Source organism: Malaclemys terrapin, chromosome 4, assembly GCF_027887155.1.
Source record: "Malaclemys terrapin pileata isolate rMalTer1 chromosome 4, rMalTer1.hap1, whole genome shotgun sequence".
Taxonomy (NCBI): domain Eukaryota; kingdom Metazoa; phylum Chordata; order Testudines; family Emydidae; genus Malaclemys; species Malaclemys terrapin.
This window is the reverse complement of record NC_071508.1, coordinates 107629244-107647063: the sequence shown is the minus strand read 5'-3', so window position 1 is coordinate 107647063 and position 17820 is coordinate 107629244. Positions and strand designations below refer to the sequence as shown.

At 40.5% G+C, this 17820-nt stretch overlaps 1 protein-coding gene across 3 annotated transcripts in view; it reads left to right on the top strand.

The window, feature by feature from the left end:
• The first annotated feature begins 2588 nt into the window (after positions 1-2588).
• The window catches only part of RALGAPA1 (Ral GTPase activating protein catalytic subunit alpha 1), a 245567-nt gene continuing 230335 nt past the window's right edge, over positions 2589-17820 (top strand). For 2 of the 3 annotated variants that reach the window (XM_054025347.1, XM_054025346.1), the window contains exon 1: positions 2592-2940. In XM_054025347.1, the coding sequence (XP_053881322.1) occupies positions 2835-2940 (106 nt within the window). In that variant the 5' untranslated portion in view covers positions 2592-2834. Of the gene's footprint in view, positions 2941-17820 lie in introns of all 3 variants that reach the window. The other variant, XM_054025345.1, reaches the window with a different exon arrangement.

Genomic DNA, 17820 nt, shown 5'->3' with positions numbered 1-17820 from the left:
TTTGGGAATGTGGTTCAGACTCTGGGTCTGTGTTGGAGCGGAGTAGCATGTCTGGCTCAACAAGACAGGGTTCTGGAAGTCAAGCTGGCAGGGAAAACGGGCTCAGAGGTAGTTTCAGCACATCAGGGGGTCTCTGTGACCGAACCTGTCACACCATATGTAAAGTCAGATTTTCCTGAAAAATGTTATGCCGGTTGAATGCAGAGTTAGTGGTGTAAATTTGGGATCATTTGGTCCAAGTGTTCCTGAGGTAAAGACCTTCAAAAATGTATATGATTTTAACATTTTCATGTTCTTATAATGCTTTTTCCACCGAGCTAGGGAAAAACTGTGGCCCTAATCCTAATAAAATCTATATAATTGATCTGCCCCTAAGCAGAGGGAGACTGGACCCAGGGTATCCCACCTGGGTTCCCTAACCACTGGATCACGGAGCCATTCTCACATGCTGTCTGTCTCTGGTCCAATGACTATTTAAGTATTTATCCAGAGTGGAACAGTTATTGGGCCAGAGAGAGAGAAAGAGAGGGGCAGGCAGATGGTGGGGCCTTGGGGAAGAGGTGAAGTGGGGGCAGGGCCTTGGGCAGAGCTGGGGTTGAACACCCTCGGGAAAAGAAGGAAGCCGACATCTGTGATAAGCACCGTCTCCCTGGCCAGACCAAAGCACAGAGACCGTGTGGAGTTCTGACCCCGCCAAACACATGGCTGCCCTGCCCAGAGAAACCTGGGACCACAACAGGATGCCACCCAGTGGCCATGAGGGGATACTATTAGAGATAAGTCACCACTGCAACTTGGACTATAGGGGCCATGCCTCACAATGAAGGGACGGCAATAGCTCACCGCAGTGAATGTAGTCTCCCTGCTGGGAGGCCCCCTACCCAAGAGTTGACTTACACAGGGCCTTGGGCTGGGACCTGGTGGAGTGGGAGGGCCTGGGTTCCCCTACCTCCCCCTCAGCCTTAAAGCCTGGGGCACCTTGATCAAGCAAGGGGCTGGAAGTTGAGTCCTCTAACCACTAGGTTGCTTGGCCCTCCAATCCTCCCTGTTACAGTCCCATTCTATTATTTAAAATTTCTAAAACTATGCTTTCATTTTAGTTACTTAAAAATAAAAGAAAGATAAGGCCTGGCAAATTCTCAAAACAAAAATATTATTTAAAAAAATTAAGGTTGTGGAATTACAAAATGTATTTACTTGTCACACAATTTAGAAAACCAAGCACTTAAAAATAAATCTTGCACTGCCAGCTGATTGGATAAATTATTCTCATTAAGTATAAAGTAATATATATTTAATATTAAAGAATCAACCTTCAGAGTTAAAGTTATTGTGCTGTAATGAAATGTGTTCTTTTATTATATCAGCAAGATAATGTTGCCAATTCTTGCAATTTTACCATGACTCCTGCAACAGTTCGTATATTTCTTAAACCTCCAGCTGCTGGGATCACATTATCACCTGAGAACCTCAGCTTTCATAAAAAAAAAAAGTAACCTTTTAGCATTCATACTTAAGGCTATGATTTTGGCACATAAATTTTTAGTAAATTTCATGGCAGAGGTGTGGGAAAAAGCCTGTAAGTCACAAAAGGGGGCACGAGAGTCCACCCTGCACCCACACCACAGCAGAGATGCATGTACTGCGGTGCTCTGTCTAGTTCCCTGCTCTCTGGGCATTGCGACCTGGCACATAAGATCACACTCAGGTTTGATGTGTCTGTCCCTGTTGCCTCCATCTACGGAGGAGGGATAGGCTTGCGCTAGGTCACAACATCTAGAGCAGTGAGCTGAGACTAGCCTTGCAGGACAGCAACTGCCACTGCAGAGTGGGTGCAGGACAGACTTCTCACAGACTTTATTCAAATTCATATTACTGTGAACATCATGACCTCTGTGTCAAAATCACAGCTTTACTCATGGTTGCAGAGAAATGCTTGAAAACACAAACCCTAAATGTACCAGAAGACAAAAAATGGGGGGGGGGGGGAGATTATTTTATAACTCGTGACTTTTAAGTCAGACTTAATGTTGGCAGGTGACTTATGATTTTTGAATGCCAGGTGTTGGCTATACTGCCAACCTTAACTTTTGGGGACTTCTTCAATATTTGGAATATTGATATTTTCCTTCTCTGGCTATTGTCATTTTGGTGTCCTGAAGGAGACCCAGCATTGAGTCCTTATATCAAATGTCTTCCCTTCCTGCTCCTGCCTGGTAGCTGTAGTGTCAAAAAAACCTGAGTTTGCTACTGATCATAAGAAGATGACACAGAGAAGTGTTAGCAAGAAATTGAAACTTTATTTCCTGACTCTCTTGGTGAGGGTTATCCCAGGGCTGGGGTCACTCTCCATTGACTCCAATGCCTGCTGTTACCGCAATCAACCCATCCCATGGCTCCTTCTGCTCCAGCTACTGACCTAGCTCAGTCCTGTGCACTACTCTCCCCACGCGCTTCCCCAAGCCCCACCCCTTTGCCACCACCCTGGGCGCTGCCCCCTAAGGCAGAGTTGAACCTTCCGCCTCGGCGTGCGTTTGGAACCTCAGCCCCGCTGTGACGTCACGGCGCGGTTGCTACGGGAACACCAGGAGTGTGCCTGACGACTGTCGTGAAGCAACGGGACTACTAGAGCTGTGGGGGGAGCTTAGGCCTTGTCTCCCCCTTTTTTCGGGCGCTGACTCCGCGCCACTCCCCCTCCCCCGCCGTATTGCCGGAGGAGGCGGTGCTGCCGCTGTTTGCTATGTAGGGGGCCTGGTGCGGGCGGATCCGGAGGCCGCTGTCCGCCTCTTAAAAGCCGGGGGGACCCCGACTGCCAGGCCGGGGGGTCCGGCGGGATGTTCTCCAAGAAGGCGCACGGGGATGTGCGGAAATCCACGCAGAAGGTGTTGGACACCCGCAAGGACCCGCTCACCCGCCTCAAGCACCTGCGCGTCCTCATCGGTGAGGCCCAGGGTGGGAGCGAGAGGGGCTGGGCGAGGAAAGGTGCCCTGGCCTGGGGTGTGTGGAGAGGGAGAGGGGCCCAGGCTGGAATGGGGGTGGGGGCGGTGCTCCGGCGTGGGGCGCGAGAGGGGGTCTAGGCGAGGACGGGGGGAAACTGCCCCGACCCGGGAGGCGTGAGGGGTCCCGGCCCCGAGGGGGCAGAAGGGTGAGGTCACTCCAGTCTGGGGTGTGTTACCTTGTGGTTAGCGACCCAGGCTTGTGGGCTCCTCCTGGTGAGCCCTGGTTGGGTGCTTCCTCCCTTCCTCGGCTGGCGGCGGGGCTTCTTGGCCCAGGTTCCTGGTTTAGAAAAACACAAAACGTAGAGGCTTGTGTCTGCCCAGTTGCATGGGTGAGGGGCAGAGAGAGGGGGGAGGGTGGGCGGTGTTGCCTGGAGGGGGTGGGTGGATTCTCACCCAAAAATAGGAGGGCAGGCCCAGAGCCTTACACCAAACCTCTTTGTTGGCATGATAGTCTACACGGTGTTGATTAAGCGTAAATGACATTAACATTGAGTGTTCCTAAGTAGCTCACGTCATGGAACATCTGCTTGGAACAGGGCTTTGCAGGAGTGCCCGGGATTTTATTCCTGTGGTTCTTGAGCATTGCTCTGCCATTCGCTGAGGCAATTTTTGAGGTGGAGTGAAGGGTTAATTAAATTCATGCCACCTCTTCTTCCCTCCTGTTCCTCCCAACCCCCGAAGACCTGTAATATGAAAGACTACAGTAATGATGATTTTTTTGGAAGTTGAAATTTATTGGAAGTTGTGGATAAAAAGGGAGAAGTTTGTGTGTTTAATTTGTCCTGCGAAAGAAATATATGCTAGATCTGTATAAATATGGCAAAATTGTTTGATATCTTTGAATAAAAACTGCTAATGAGCTTTAATGGCATTTGTAACCCCTCTTATCCACGTTACATAAATGCTTGTATTAGCAAATTTTGTTTGTAAGAATTTTCACAGTAACAGCATCACAAATACTTGTTAAAATGTATTCAGATGTGTATTTGTGCTGGACGTGTTCCTGTAAGCTCCCTTGGGTTTGGGAGTCCTTCAGTTGGAGTGGAATCAGCACTAAGCAGTAGTTTAGTACAAATAGTGAATGATAAGTAATGTATACATGATGCAGTAATCATGGTGATGATAATTTGTTAGAGGTCAGTAGGTTGAAATAACAAATACATTTGTAAAAATCCAAGTCTGTTCAAGGATACTTGGAGAACAGAAAAAGTGATTACATTCACTGCAAATAGTGAGCTGTGCCCTGTTTTTCTGCCCTGAAATACATTAGGTGCAATTGTAGGTCTGTCACTTTCTCTACATGTGATTTGAGCTGGGTCAAGAAGAATGACCTTGGTGCAACTGTGTTTCTTAGTTTTTGGGTAGGAGTCAATGCTCCCGGCTGTTCTTATTTGTGGGATATATAAGTTTCTCGTCCTTACAGTTCAAAACTGCCAAGAAAAATGGTTATTGGTATTTGTTCCTCTAAATGCCAATGCAAGGGTACAACTGTTAACATGTGGCAGCCTTATAGTTTACAACACTTATAATTACACTGTCTCAAAAGAGGATACTACATCCTTGTAATTAACTTCTCTTACTGCTGGGGTGGGCTGGAACAGCTATCTCCCTATCCTTGAAATCATTAAATTGTTCTTACCTGTTTATACTGGACCAATTGTGGCTTGCGCTGTGTATAAATACATAAACTGCCAGATAACACAGCTTTTAATCAACCAGAAAGCTCTTAACTGGCATTTGATATTTTCTGATACAAATCTTCAATCTAGTAACTAGGTAGTATACTGCCCAGGAGTTTATGCAATTGCACATTCTGCACTCTACTTTTATCCAAAAGAGGCAGAAGACAAGTAACTTCATCTTCTCCAGCATTTGAAGAGGTCTGCAATAGGAACCAGCCTCACAAAGGAACAAAATGCAATTCTGAATTTATATTATTTGGTTACCCTTAGTCTGTATTATTTTGTTTGATTTGAACTTCGAGTATTTACTTCCACTCCTTTGGAAGTTAGATATGGTTGATAAGAAACAAGGGCTGCAGCTCTGTTAGGAACATCATCACAATGTCAGCTAATGGTTCTTAATTAATCCGAGGTTTTTGCAATGACTTTAAAACAGACGAAATCAGTTGGGGCATGTTTTCCTTTGACTTTTCCTCCCCCCACCAACCACATCCATAGAAACACAGCACCTGCCTGTTCCATTTGCCACAGTCTTAGGCCATGTCTACATTACACAGCTTTTACTGACATGGATGTGTTGCTACAGCCGTGCTGCTAAAAGTCGTGCAGTGTAGCTGCTGTTTGTCGGTTCTCCTGCCGCCAAAAACTTCCACCCCCAACAAGCGGCGTTCGTGTTGTCGGCAGGAGAGCGCTCCTGCCGACAAAGCGCTGTTCACACTGGCGCTTGTCTGCAAAACTTTTTTGTCTTTCAGGGTTGTTGGGTTGTTTTTTAACATCTCTCTGAAAGACAAAAATTTTGTTGTTCAATTGCCAGTGTAGACATAGCCTTAGAGTACAGTCCAATGCATGACTATGTAGACGAAGGCAGATTTGCTGGGTGTGAATCTGTCTCACATCCTTTCTTTTTTTGCCATGATCTGGCTACAAAATTGTGCCTTCTTGCAGATGTGCACTCCTACATATCCGTGAATTGGAAAAATGACAGGACTTATTCTGGATGGTCCTATTGGCACCTCTCACATACACACTTGACAATAAAAGAAATGGATTGCTGATTGTCTGTAATCTTCTATTCTGTAAGGATTACTCCTTCCCTTCACTCCTTAAAAACATGGCGCTCACACACACCGTGCAAGCAAATCTGCTGCTTGTTTACAAAACACTCTGCCTCTTCTCCCATCCTCCTTTCATGATTGGTCTGCAGGACCAAATTTAAAAATATTGGTGCCAATATCAGATAGATGACTGGTAGTAATAGATAAGGATAACTGTCTGCATTTATTTGGTACACCAGGAGCTATCCCCTAGTCTGAGCAGTGAAGTGTTGTATCTTCCTGTTTACCATCTTCTGTGACTACTCCACCACATTATAATAGTGGGCATTCTGCCATATGCTCCAGGGGAAGCCAACCCAACCACTCCAGTGTCATCTCTGGGAAAAGCTTTCCCCAATCTCTGCTCTGTTTTGCTTCCCCCCGCCTCTTTGTGAAGACTGACTTTTGTACCTGTCAGATCACTTCTTTCCCCAACTCCTGCATATCAGCTAGTTGTAGCAAAAGGAGAATCCCCCCCCAGCCATTTCACATCCATCAGAGAAGATAGGAGTTTACCTCCCTTCATAAACTTTAAACCCCTTTAATGGAGCTGCAAAGTACACTGATGGTAACCTACTTGGGAGCTGAATCTCTGCTGTACACTTATTGTTTGGTCCAGTAAGTGATTGTGTGACTACAGATCCAAGCCCTGGACAGTCACTGCTTTATTAGAACTCATTGCATGTGTTAATAAAATAATGGAAAAAGGAGAATCAGCTGACATAACTTGTTTAGATTTTTCAAAAGGCCTCTGACAAAGTCCCTCATACGGGGCTACTAAAATAGTGAATATTTCCATGACTTCCCCCCCATGATAATTGATTAAAAATGGCATTACTAGTCACCACATTCTTGATCAAAAGATGCTTTTAGTGAAGTGTGTGTGTGTGTGCGCGCACAGACACAAATGATCAACAGTTCTGCAGTTCATTCACTATAAAAGTTACATGATACTATAATGTAGTGCTAAGGAAAACTAAACCCCAGTTTCATTATAGTGGTCCTTCAAATACTGTACTGGCTGGGGTCCCTATTTTCTGTGGTAATACAAATAATTAATACATGATGGCTTTTTTTTTAACAAGGGGTTGGGGAAATTTTTCAGTTAAGTAAATTTTTAAATTAAATTACTGTAATGAGGTAGATCATTGTTCCTTTCATGAAGGTGAACTTTAACAATGTAGACTTGCTCTGCTGCCATGCCATCAATATCTGAACTGATGCTTCCGCTTGCTGAAGCAGAAGGCATAAGAAATATATTTTTCAGTCAGACTGTGTAAATGTGCCAAAAAGCAAATACTCCCTCAAATTCTTGTATATTCTGTTTGCTTTGTGGAATCAGTTAAATGTACGTTGTTGTAAACAAGATCCTTTGAGAATAAAATATTAGTTTAAGCAGAATATTTTGTATGTTCTGGTCCTGATAGTTTTATTCCACAGTAAAAAAGTAATGGGGAAAGAATAGTTTTATTTTTGATGAAAATTTTGCATCTAATATTTAAAACTAAGACCAACTTAATAGCTGCTAATGCAAACCAATTATTGGTAGTATTGTGTTTGTAAACATGTTCCACAATTGTAGTTTACTGTTTTAAAATTTTAAAGTGGTCGAACTCAAGAATTTTCATCCATAGCAGTCCTGTTTGTTGACTTTGAGTTATCTATAGCTATCTGTAGAGAGGAAATAGGTCTGTACCTTACAGCTGGATGAAACATATGTTGGACATCCAGTTTGACAGGTCTCTTGCTTAATATTTCTGAGATGCTTACCGGTGTGGATTTGCCTATGTAGGTCAAATCAGAAGGGCTTTAAATTAAACAAATACCTGTTTGAACATGTTTGTTATAAAATTTCAAAAGGATAAATATCCAATGGCTTTATACTGTAAAATGATGCTTTATAATCTCACAATCTTGCAAGCTATAATAGCTGAAAGAGTTAATGATCGTTCTAGTAAAGGTGATGGGCGGGGGGGGGGGGGGGAATACTGTTGCAAAGAGAAGCATTCTGGAATTTTTTTTAGGGGTGATAGGCCACAAAGTTCTTACTGGATCTTTAAACCTGCATTATTTTCTGCAATAGCAGCAGAATGTGTGTTTTCTTTAATGTTAACTGCTATACCTAATCATAGGATATGTTGTTGTTGTTCTTGGCCTCATGTAAAGGAATTGCCTTTCAGTTAAGGAATCTGGACTAGGTTAAGTGTTGGTCTTGACTTGTGAGCCTGGACTAGGTTTGCGGCTTATTTGTGCGGGGCGGGAGCGGGGAGGGCAGGGGCATTGCCAAAGTCAGTTTTGGCAAACATACTGAATAATGAGTTTGTGCTAGGAAACAGTTTGGGATTAGGTCAAAGGTCCAAGCTAGGCAAAAGAGTAGTTTTGGCTTCTGGGGGCGGACTTGGGTTTGTGTGGGCTAAATTTGTGACTTAAGACTTGCAAATGTGGCAGAATGTCTTAAAGTTGCCTCATATTTGTGTTTTGGAACCTGAAGAAGAGCTCTGTGTAAGTTCGAAAGCTTGTTTGTTTCACCTACAGTGGTTGGCCCAATAAAAGGGATTACATCACCTACCTTTTCTCTTTTTTTCTCTCCCCTCTCCCCCCCCTCCCCCCCCGAGCCTAAGTTTTCATTAAAATAAGTTTTAAGACTCCAGTTTGTATGGTTACAGCGAGAACATTAAAAATGAAGTAAATGTAAACAAGTGTTGATTCCTCCTGAGTTTGCTGGTAACCTGAAACAGCTAGATTTGAGAGCTTTTGGATACTCTATTTCATCTCAATGGAATGTTGAAATTTAAACCCGATGACAGTGTAAATGTCAATGTTCACTATTTTACTGCTGTTCAGTTTAGCAAAAACATCCAGCAAATGTGCTTGTTCATCAATTTTTGGAATGTTGGAGGCTGAACACCCCAGATGTCAAAACGTTCCCCTGGCAACTTCTATAAAGCAGTAATGAATTTTCAATACAAAGATCTGGTTGCACTCAAATAATCTGTGACAGCATTAAAAAAAATTAACATAAAGAAACCAAAATGGATCATATTATATTGGAAGGACTGTTGCATAGCTCTGGGGCTCATGCTGTGTAATTTAGGTCTAATGTACCACATAAGATACAGACTTATTTATAGTATGCGCAGAGTGGTATACACTTTTGGGCCTGATCCAAAGTCCCTTGAAGTCTCTGAGGATGTGTATTGTATGTTTTCACACCCTAATTAAAGGGACATAGGTGTTGTATCTTTAACAAAGCTACCCTTCGCCAAACATTTAGTTAGATGTTGGAGTTAAATGGGAGTTTAAAAAGCCTTCCACCATTTTAACAGTCAAGCATTAAGAGAGCTGGGAAACTCCTTACTGAATAGCAATGCTACCTTCCCCGTCTCATATTTGGAATGCAGTAATTTAAGCAATATGGCTTATCAAATGTTTTGTTATCTTATTTTAACATTCTTTGTTAACTTTTATAAGTACCATTAAGTTCTGAGAATTTTCTAATGAACTTCTCCAAATGATTAGTTCCTTTAATTTAAAGAGAACTGTCATTATAAATATTGGTGCTTTGTGCAGTTTACTGTAATCTACTGAAAGGCAGCAAGCAGATTACTTGTCTTGAAGTCTGGATTATAGGGTGGGTTGTGGGGTTTTTTATTATTATTATTATTATTATTATTTTTTTGGTACCATTTGCCTTCTTGATCAGATGCATACAGGAATTTTGGATACTGAAATGTTTTCCTATTGATTGCACAGATCATTACAAAAAATGCATTTGAAGTCCTGATACTATAAAGTCTCAATATAAATCTAGCCCTTTGAGTTTTCTAATTATATAACAGTACTTGACACGGGTATCTTTGTTATTAAGTTGGTATAACGTGCCTTAAAGTGAGAAAATATTTTTTTTGATGTTAGTGTTGCCACATACTTCGTGTTCACCCATAATTTTTTATCTTTAAATAAAAAACTATTGTTGAAAACTATTTAAACAGTCAAAATCATACGTAAAAGCAACTATGGTTTGGTCTTTAAGCTTAATCATATCTTACAGCATTACATATACAGCATTTAGTAGTGATAACTCTTTGTAGAGTAAATCCTAGTCCTGCATAGATTGTTTACACCTTACCTTGAATATATACCATGATTGTAGAGGAGATAACCTTTTTTCTTCTTTTCTTTTTCAATTTAAAGGTTTGGTAAACTAGTTCTGTTGTTCATCATCGAGTCCTCTGTCCTTTGCAGAGAATATTATTTATTTTAAAATTAAATTACTACTACTACACTTAGTAGATAAATGAATTTTGCTTTGTTTACTAGATTAACATGGAGATTAATAATTCTAAGGCCTTGGCTACACTGGCGCTGTACAACGCTGCAACTTGCTGCGCTCAGGGGTGTGAAAACGTGCCCCCCCCCCGAGCGCAGCGAGTACAGCGCTGTAAAGCGCCAGTGTAATCAGAGCCTGCAGCGCTGCAAGCTATTCCCCTGGGAGAGGTGGAGTACATACAGCGCTGTGAGAGAGCTCTCGTGGTGCTGGTGGCGCGACTACACTCGTGCTTCACAGCGCTGCCGCGTCAGCGCTGGGAAGTCCCAAGTGTAGTCGAGGCCTAAGTAACCATCCCTTGATGCTTTCTGGTGACATAGCCTATTAAAATTATATGTAATTTATCTTATCAATTTGGTTTAAAAATCTGATTGCACACTATAATATGTAGAAAGTGGGTAAAATGAACAAAACTGTTTTAGTATACTTTGTTTAACTTTATATATTTAAAAAAAAAAATGCTCCAAGTTCCTGATCTTATATACAGTTCCCTGTGCAGCAGCTGCCCAGTAAGCTATCAACTGCCTGCAGTTCAGCTGTCCCTCCCCCCACTGCCATGTGCTGCTCCTGCCCTCTGCCTTGGAGCTGCTCCCTGAGACTCCTGCTTGCTGTGGGGGGGGGAGTGGGAGAGGTGGAAGAGGGGGGGACTAATATCAGGATGTCCCCCTGCTCCTGCACCCCGCTTACCCCATCTTCCATAGAGCAGGGGACACACAGGACAGGGTTCAGGATGGAGGGAGCTTGCTGGCAGCAGCTGCGGGCTCAGCAAGCTGATCTAATTAACAAGGTAGTGTACTTAAGAGTAGGGTCAGCGTCCTTAAAGGGGAAATGCGCCTCACACTCACACTGTGTGTCTCTGTCTGCGATGCTGTCTCCCCTCCCTCCATTCCTGCTGCCTTGTAGAGTGTGAGAGTTAACCCTTGAGGGCTCAGCCAATTGATAGTTCATCATTTAGCAGTAAGGCATTCCCTGGGAAATATCTCACCCTCTGACTTCACCACTTCAACCAAGCTTCACAATCATCATCACTGTGTACCAGTATTAAATCGATGGTTTAAAACTTATACTGTGTGTGTATAGTCTTTTGTCTGGTGAAAAAAATTTCCCTGGAACCTAACCCCCTCATTTACATTAATTCTTATGGGGAAATTGGATTCGCTTAACATCGTTTCGCTTAAAGTTGCATTTTTCAGGAACATAACTACAATGTTAAGTGAGGAGTTACTGTACCTGAAAATGTAGGTATCCAAAATCATCATTAGTCACTTTTTAAAGTCTTGGTTTTAATGTCTGTGTGCCTCAATTTCCCCTCTGTAAAATGGGGATAATAGGACATCCGTATTTTATAAGGTTGTTGAGGATAAATGCACTTAAAGCTTGTGAGACACTCGGATACTGTGGTAATGGAGGCTATATAAGTACCTTAGATAAATAGGTCACTGACTTGAATGGAACCTGTGTCCATCCTAGTGACCAGAAGTTTTTGCCATTTTGTGATTGGTGGTGTGATTGTAAGGGCTTGGTAATATCAGTGCAGTTTCTAAAGACAAAGTGTCCATAACGCACAAAGCTGTTATCAAATTGCTATTTTGTTCGTAGTGTAGGAGATAGAGAAAGTGCACTACCCTCTTGCAACAGTAGATAATCTCCACCAGTGAGCCACATTCCTGTTCAGCTGGGGTGTGGAAGGGAAGCTTGCACTGCCACTGAGTCTGCAGTAGTGATTCTGTGAATCAGTAGAAATCTTTGATGTTCAGGGCTGTCAGTCTAAAAACCCTAAAAATAATGCAGTAAAAAGCTAAATGAAATACAAATAATAAATCTTTCAAGCACAGAAAGATCCCTCTTTATAGAGTCTGTTTTTGCTAAATCCAACTTGAATATAAATTCAAATGAGGGGTGGGAGTTTCAGTAAGCTTAACTGTACTGCATGATGTGACTGGATCTTTCAATCTACCTATTATGGGTTTTTATATATAATTTGAGGATGTAAGCATCAACTTCAGAAATGCATGAAATGCACAAGAAAATTCTCTCCCCCTAATGGTTTGAAGTAAACTTAAAAATGGCCATGTTATATTTACTTGTCCCTGGCCACTATACAATCATAAGTAGATTTCAGGCATTTGGTACCCATTCATGTGGTCATGTAAAGTTGTTTTACCAGCTAACAATCCTCGTTGGTGGGTAACTGCTGTCTTCCTTTGGCATCTCTATAATAGGGCTTGTGAAGTACCTGCATATTTTTATTTATTTTTATTTTGTATTGTTAGTGTATCTTTGCATGTGTGTGGAGAATTCAGTGTACTTCAGGCTTTTTTTTTTTTTTTTTTTTAAGTACATTAAACCTTTGTAATTCAAAGTTGTTTTTTTGTTTTTTGTTTTTTTTTTGTAGGCCATTAAATTTTTTTTTAAGGGATGTGACTATCCAAGGGTATTTACATACCAACTGTGGATTTCTTTAATGGTTTACATAATTATAATTTATTTTTTTTTCTTTCATTGTATTTCTCCTTGCTTCTCTCTGTCAGGTTAACTAAAATAAGATACCCATTTTGTCATAAAATGAACTTGGAAAATGCTCACCTATTTAACTTTTTTTATTTAAAAAAAATCTTCTTTCTAATACATCTAAAAGAACATAAAGACTAGGTTGGAGAAATGGGGGAAAAGTGTTAAGGAAAAGTTGCATATACCATACACAAGGCATACTAGTGACTAGATGTTACAGATTCTTACCAATTTTTCAGTTACAAGGTATTTGTTTAAAGTAGAATATTAAAGTATTCTGAAACTTTGAGATTCAGCAATTTGAAAAATGTATTGCCAGAGTTAATTATCTGCTTAAGTACTGCATTCTTATGTTTTATGCTATAGCATGGTGTTAAGTGAACTGTATTTTCCTATTCTACACTCAGAATTTTTGTAATGATGTTGGGGAAGTGAACTTTACTATGGTAGAGCTATTTTTATACAGTTCAAGCTTTGGCCTTCTAGTCTCTAAATATAGAAGTACATTTTCCTCTCCTTTCTCCCCCCCCCCCCCCCCCCCCAGGACAAACTTTTCTGACTGAATTACATGGTGCCAGATCTATTTCTGAGGCTTTATTTCCATTAGAGCATAGGTTACCAAGAAAACAAGGAATACATTGGATTGTGTTGGAAATATGTAGCTGCAGATCAAGGATACAGAGATCTATTTGTAACTTAACTTTTGTTAGTTAAGATTGAAGGTGTGTTTCATTATAGTCCCAATAACCTCCACAACCAAGATTACACAATCTTCATTAAGAAACAAATAGTACCTTTTTAAAAATCCAAACATAGTCTGGAAATGAACACTGAAGGATTCAGCTTGTTTCCCACTGCTGCATAACCTTTTCTTACTTACTGTCACCCTACTCAACTTTCCTCACCCATCCCATCCTTACCCCTCAAAACTTCAAGAAATATGGAGGGAATCCATTATCAAAGGCCTGTAGAAAGTCACATCTGGCAATTAATATCCAATAGCTATTCAGCCTACATAAAATAAGCTGGTGGTCTTGGTGCAGTTTGTAATGAACGGGTGCTCATATCACAGAAATCCTCACCGCAACTTTCAACTTTGTTATGCCGTCTTGGCGAAGAAAACGATTGAGCTTCCATGAGACTGAACTGCCTTTTTACTCCAAAGGTGGTAAACATCTCTGTTTAGGGTTGAGACGTTCTGATGGTGGAACAACATGAGGAAGCTAAGTTATACATTCTAGGAACAAAGAATGCAGGTTGTACCGATAGAATGGTGGACTGTGTCCTGGAAAGCAGTGGCTCTGAAAAGGATTAGAGGTCATAGTGGACAAGCAATTCAACATGAGCTCCCAGTGCGATGCAGTGGCAAAAAGGGCTGATGTGGTCCTTGGACGTATAAATGGAAGAGGAAGGAGGTAATTTTACCCCTCTATACAACTTGATGAGACTGATACCATAATGTGAATACCAGAGCTGGATGCAATATTTGAAAAAGAATATTGAAAAAACGAAGAGGGTGCAGAGAAAAGCCACAAAAATGTTTTGAGGGCTGGAAAAAATTCCTTGCCATGAGAGACTTAGTTTATCAAAAAAGATTGAGAGGTGACTTAATCAGTGTATAAGTACATTCAAGAGAAGAAAATACCAGGTACTAACGAACTGTTTAATCTAGTAGCGAAAAACATAACAATAATCCATGGGTGGAAGTTAGACAACCTCAAATTAGAATTAAGGTACATATCTTTAATAGTGAAGGTGAATAACCACTGGGACAAACTACCAAGGAAATTGGTGGATTCTCCATTTCTAATGTCTTCATATCCAGACTGAAAGAGATGTCAAACACAAATTATTCAGCTCAATTCAGGAGTAACTGGGTGAAATTTTATGGCCTGTGTCATTCAGGAGGTTAGGCTTAATGATCTTCTGGTCTTGAAGTCTATGCTGCCATTTCCTATCCTGTACCTGTTCAAAGGATATGGGACTTTTCTCCTGGACTGTTGTGGTGCTCATTATATGCATCACACCGTTTCCTTTATAAAACTCAGGTCTGAGGAGGAAACAACATGTAGCAGGATCAGTGCCAAAAGGAGGTGTACTAGGTTGTTCATGAAAAACTACCCTTTAATGGAAGTCCTAAACAATTTTATATTTTAAATAAACCAGCTGTATACTTTGTACTTTCCTGCTGTGGAATTTGTTTTAGAATTAACAGAAAACTCTTACTACTTTCATACAGTAGATATTTTCATGGCATGTACAAGAGAAAGTACTAAAGAAAATATTCTATTCTGATTTGTTTCAATCTGGAGTAATAGAATTTCTTGCAGTAACTATTGACTCTTTAATCATTTTTATTATTTGAACTCCCATAAATTTTGCCATTGCTAGTGCTGTCAAGTAAAATGTTAGGAGGAAATCAGGATGGAATATTTTCACTACTGAAAACTGCTAAAATGTTCCATCTACTTAATCTTTCTTTTCCCCCATATCATATATTTCAAAGTTATGAGCTGTTTCCTAAAATTATTAAGAAATTCAGATATGTATGTTGATAATTAGTGGTCTAATCAAACTAGGTAGTTACCTAATTGTAATAGTATATTACATCACTGTATTATTGACTCAGCCAGGATGCCAATTGGCTGAGGCTTGGAAAGCCATGAGGCTCCATGCTGGAGTATTATAGAAACCCATCTTGGAACGCTTGTAAAGAGAGAGGAAATATAGACATACTGCACCAGTGTGTAAAACAAGGCTTGTGATGGTGTGGTTTACCTTGGGGTGAGTGCAAGCCCCATTTGACACCAGTACAGCGTGTCTCTGTTAGGGTTTTACATTGGTGTAACTACTGGATATAATTATATTACAGATTTCCTTCATCTAGACAAACCTTTAATTAATCTCTTGAAGGCATAGGAGCGAGGAACAGTATTGCCATTGCTAAACATTAAAAAATATGAATGGTTTAAAAACCATGAGATTTTAAAAATCATTACATCACACTTCTTTTGTTTTATCATTTGGGAATGCCACCCATTCACTGTGTGTGTGTGTGTGTGTGTGTGTGTGAGAGATCATTTCAGGATCAAAATGAAACCTTGGTGGACACACAAATGCAGCCTCCCTGCTTGTTGACAGGCAGGATTTCCACTTAGTTCCCCATACATTAGGGTATAGGAAAGGGTGCCATTTCATTCCTCTCCCCAGTTTGACAAGATTGGGAGTGGAGCAGCTGCCTTTCTCCTTGCATGCACCCCCAGAGATTCTGCCCCCTACTATCACTTGCCCCAGTATTTTCCTCCCTTTCCCTCAGTCTCCTACCTATCACATTCTCCCTCTCTGCTTCCTCATGTGCCCCTTTACTCCCTCCAGTCTGTTTCCTGCTATTCATTCCTTGACTCCTCGTTGTTTCATGCCCAGTTTCCTAACATTTCCCCCAGGGTGGATTTGATTTAAATCATTGTTTAAATCACTAGTCAGGAAGACTCGATTTAATCATGGATTTCTACATAAAAGTGCATTCTTGTTGGTTGTTATAACCTTAATACATATTCTTCACAACTCCAAGAAAGATGTAGGTTTCATTTTTAAAAGGTACACACTATACATTTTTAAAGTGGTTTATTTTGAAAACTTTTCAGATTAGTTTTACAGCTATATCAGAAAATGAATGATTGTTTGCTTCAGTTCCCTTTGGTAAATGAAATAACCAGATATTTATGAAGTCATTGGGAGGCAAACTAATTCTAATTCAACAAGTTAATCATTAATATTTGGAGGATTTTCTTTCCATGCTGTATTAGGAGGAGAATATCACCAGACAGGCATTTAAATTTTTATTTAACTAAAACAATAATATTACGTATTCTGGATTTTTTTCTTCAACAGCAAACATATAATATTTTAACAAAACAAGCATATGAATTTTTGAATTTAAACGTTCAAGTTTTTTAAAATCAGGCTTGTTTTTGTTAAAATTGTTTTAACTAAAATAGTTAAACGAAATATTTTTTAAAAGCACATTAAATCGACTATGTCAGCCAGGTCAACATGAGAAACTTAAAATATTGGCTGCTGCAGCTAACTCAGTTGTCTTCACCTTCATTTTCCTGTTTGTTTGTTTTATAATCTGGCAAAGGAAAACAAGCTTTCCTGCTTTTTCAGGTCCCAAACGATTTCTCACTTTGGAATGAATTAGTCCAAAGGAAGAAAATATTCTTTCTATGCTGGCAGAAGAAGCTACTGCTGTTAAAAGTGTGATTATCACTTCAACAGTCTCTGAATCCAAGTGCTTAAGTGACTTCCACCAGTTCACTGGTGTGACTTTCTTTAAAACATCAGCAAACATGTATTTCTTGAATGGTTCACCCTTAGCTCTGAAGTTTATTGTAGTTGACACTATGGAGAGATGATTGCTGGATGACCATGTCATGGCCAACTCGTCGTCTTCAGCAGTTAAGGTTTGACCCTGGTACCAAGTATTGAGAATATCTGCAAGAAAATGAGCTGGAAATAGTGCTTGTCCCATTTGTTTTTTTGATACTTGTAATTTAACTCTGCCATTGCAATTTCTCTTTTTTAAGCTCTCACTCAATTCCTTCCAAATTTCAATAGTGTCAGCAATAAAACAGCTATTTCCCTGCATTTTGTTCAAGGCTACAGAAATAGGCTTCAGGGTACTCAGCATGTGTTCAACATTTCTCTTAAGCCCAATGTTGAGAACTTTGGCTGTGACAGTGCCATCTATTTTTTCACGATTTTGTTCACTAACTGTCATCAGATTAGGCCAGTTCTTGATATAGTGCTCAAAACAGTTCACTACTGAGTTCCATCGCACGTCTTGTGGGAAAGTTAGCTTGGTTCCGCCCACTTTTTTCAGAGCAGCTGCTGCAAAGTGGTTGTTAAGGAAGTATTTTGCAATTTGAACAAAATTAGCCTTTATTTCTGGAACACTGAAGTGTTTGGCTAGGAGGTGCATCAAATGAGCACCGTATGTTATTAGCTTGGGACTCTCTTCTAAATAACTTCTTCTCATCTTGGATACACATTCGAAGTATTGTCTGTGACCAAGCTGCGTACTAGACATTTGAATTTTTTTCATTTTATCACTTTTACTGCTACTTTTTGTAAATATTCTGCTGTTTGTGCATTTCCTGATGTATCAATTGTTTCTGTAAGGAAGACATTCCCTTCTTCTGTTGTCA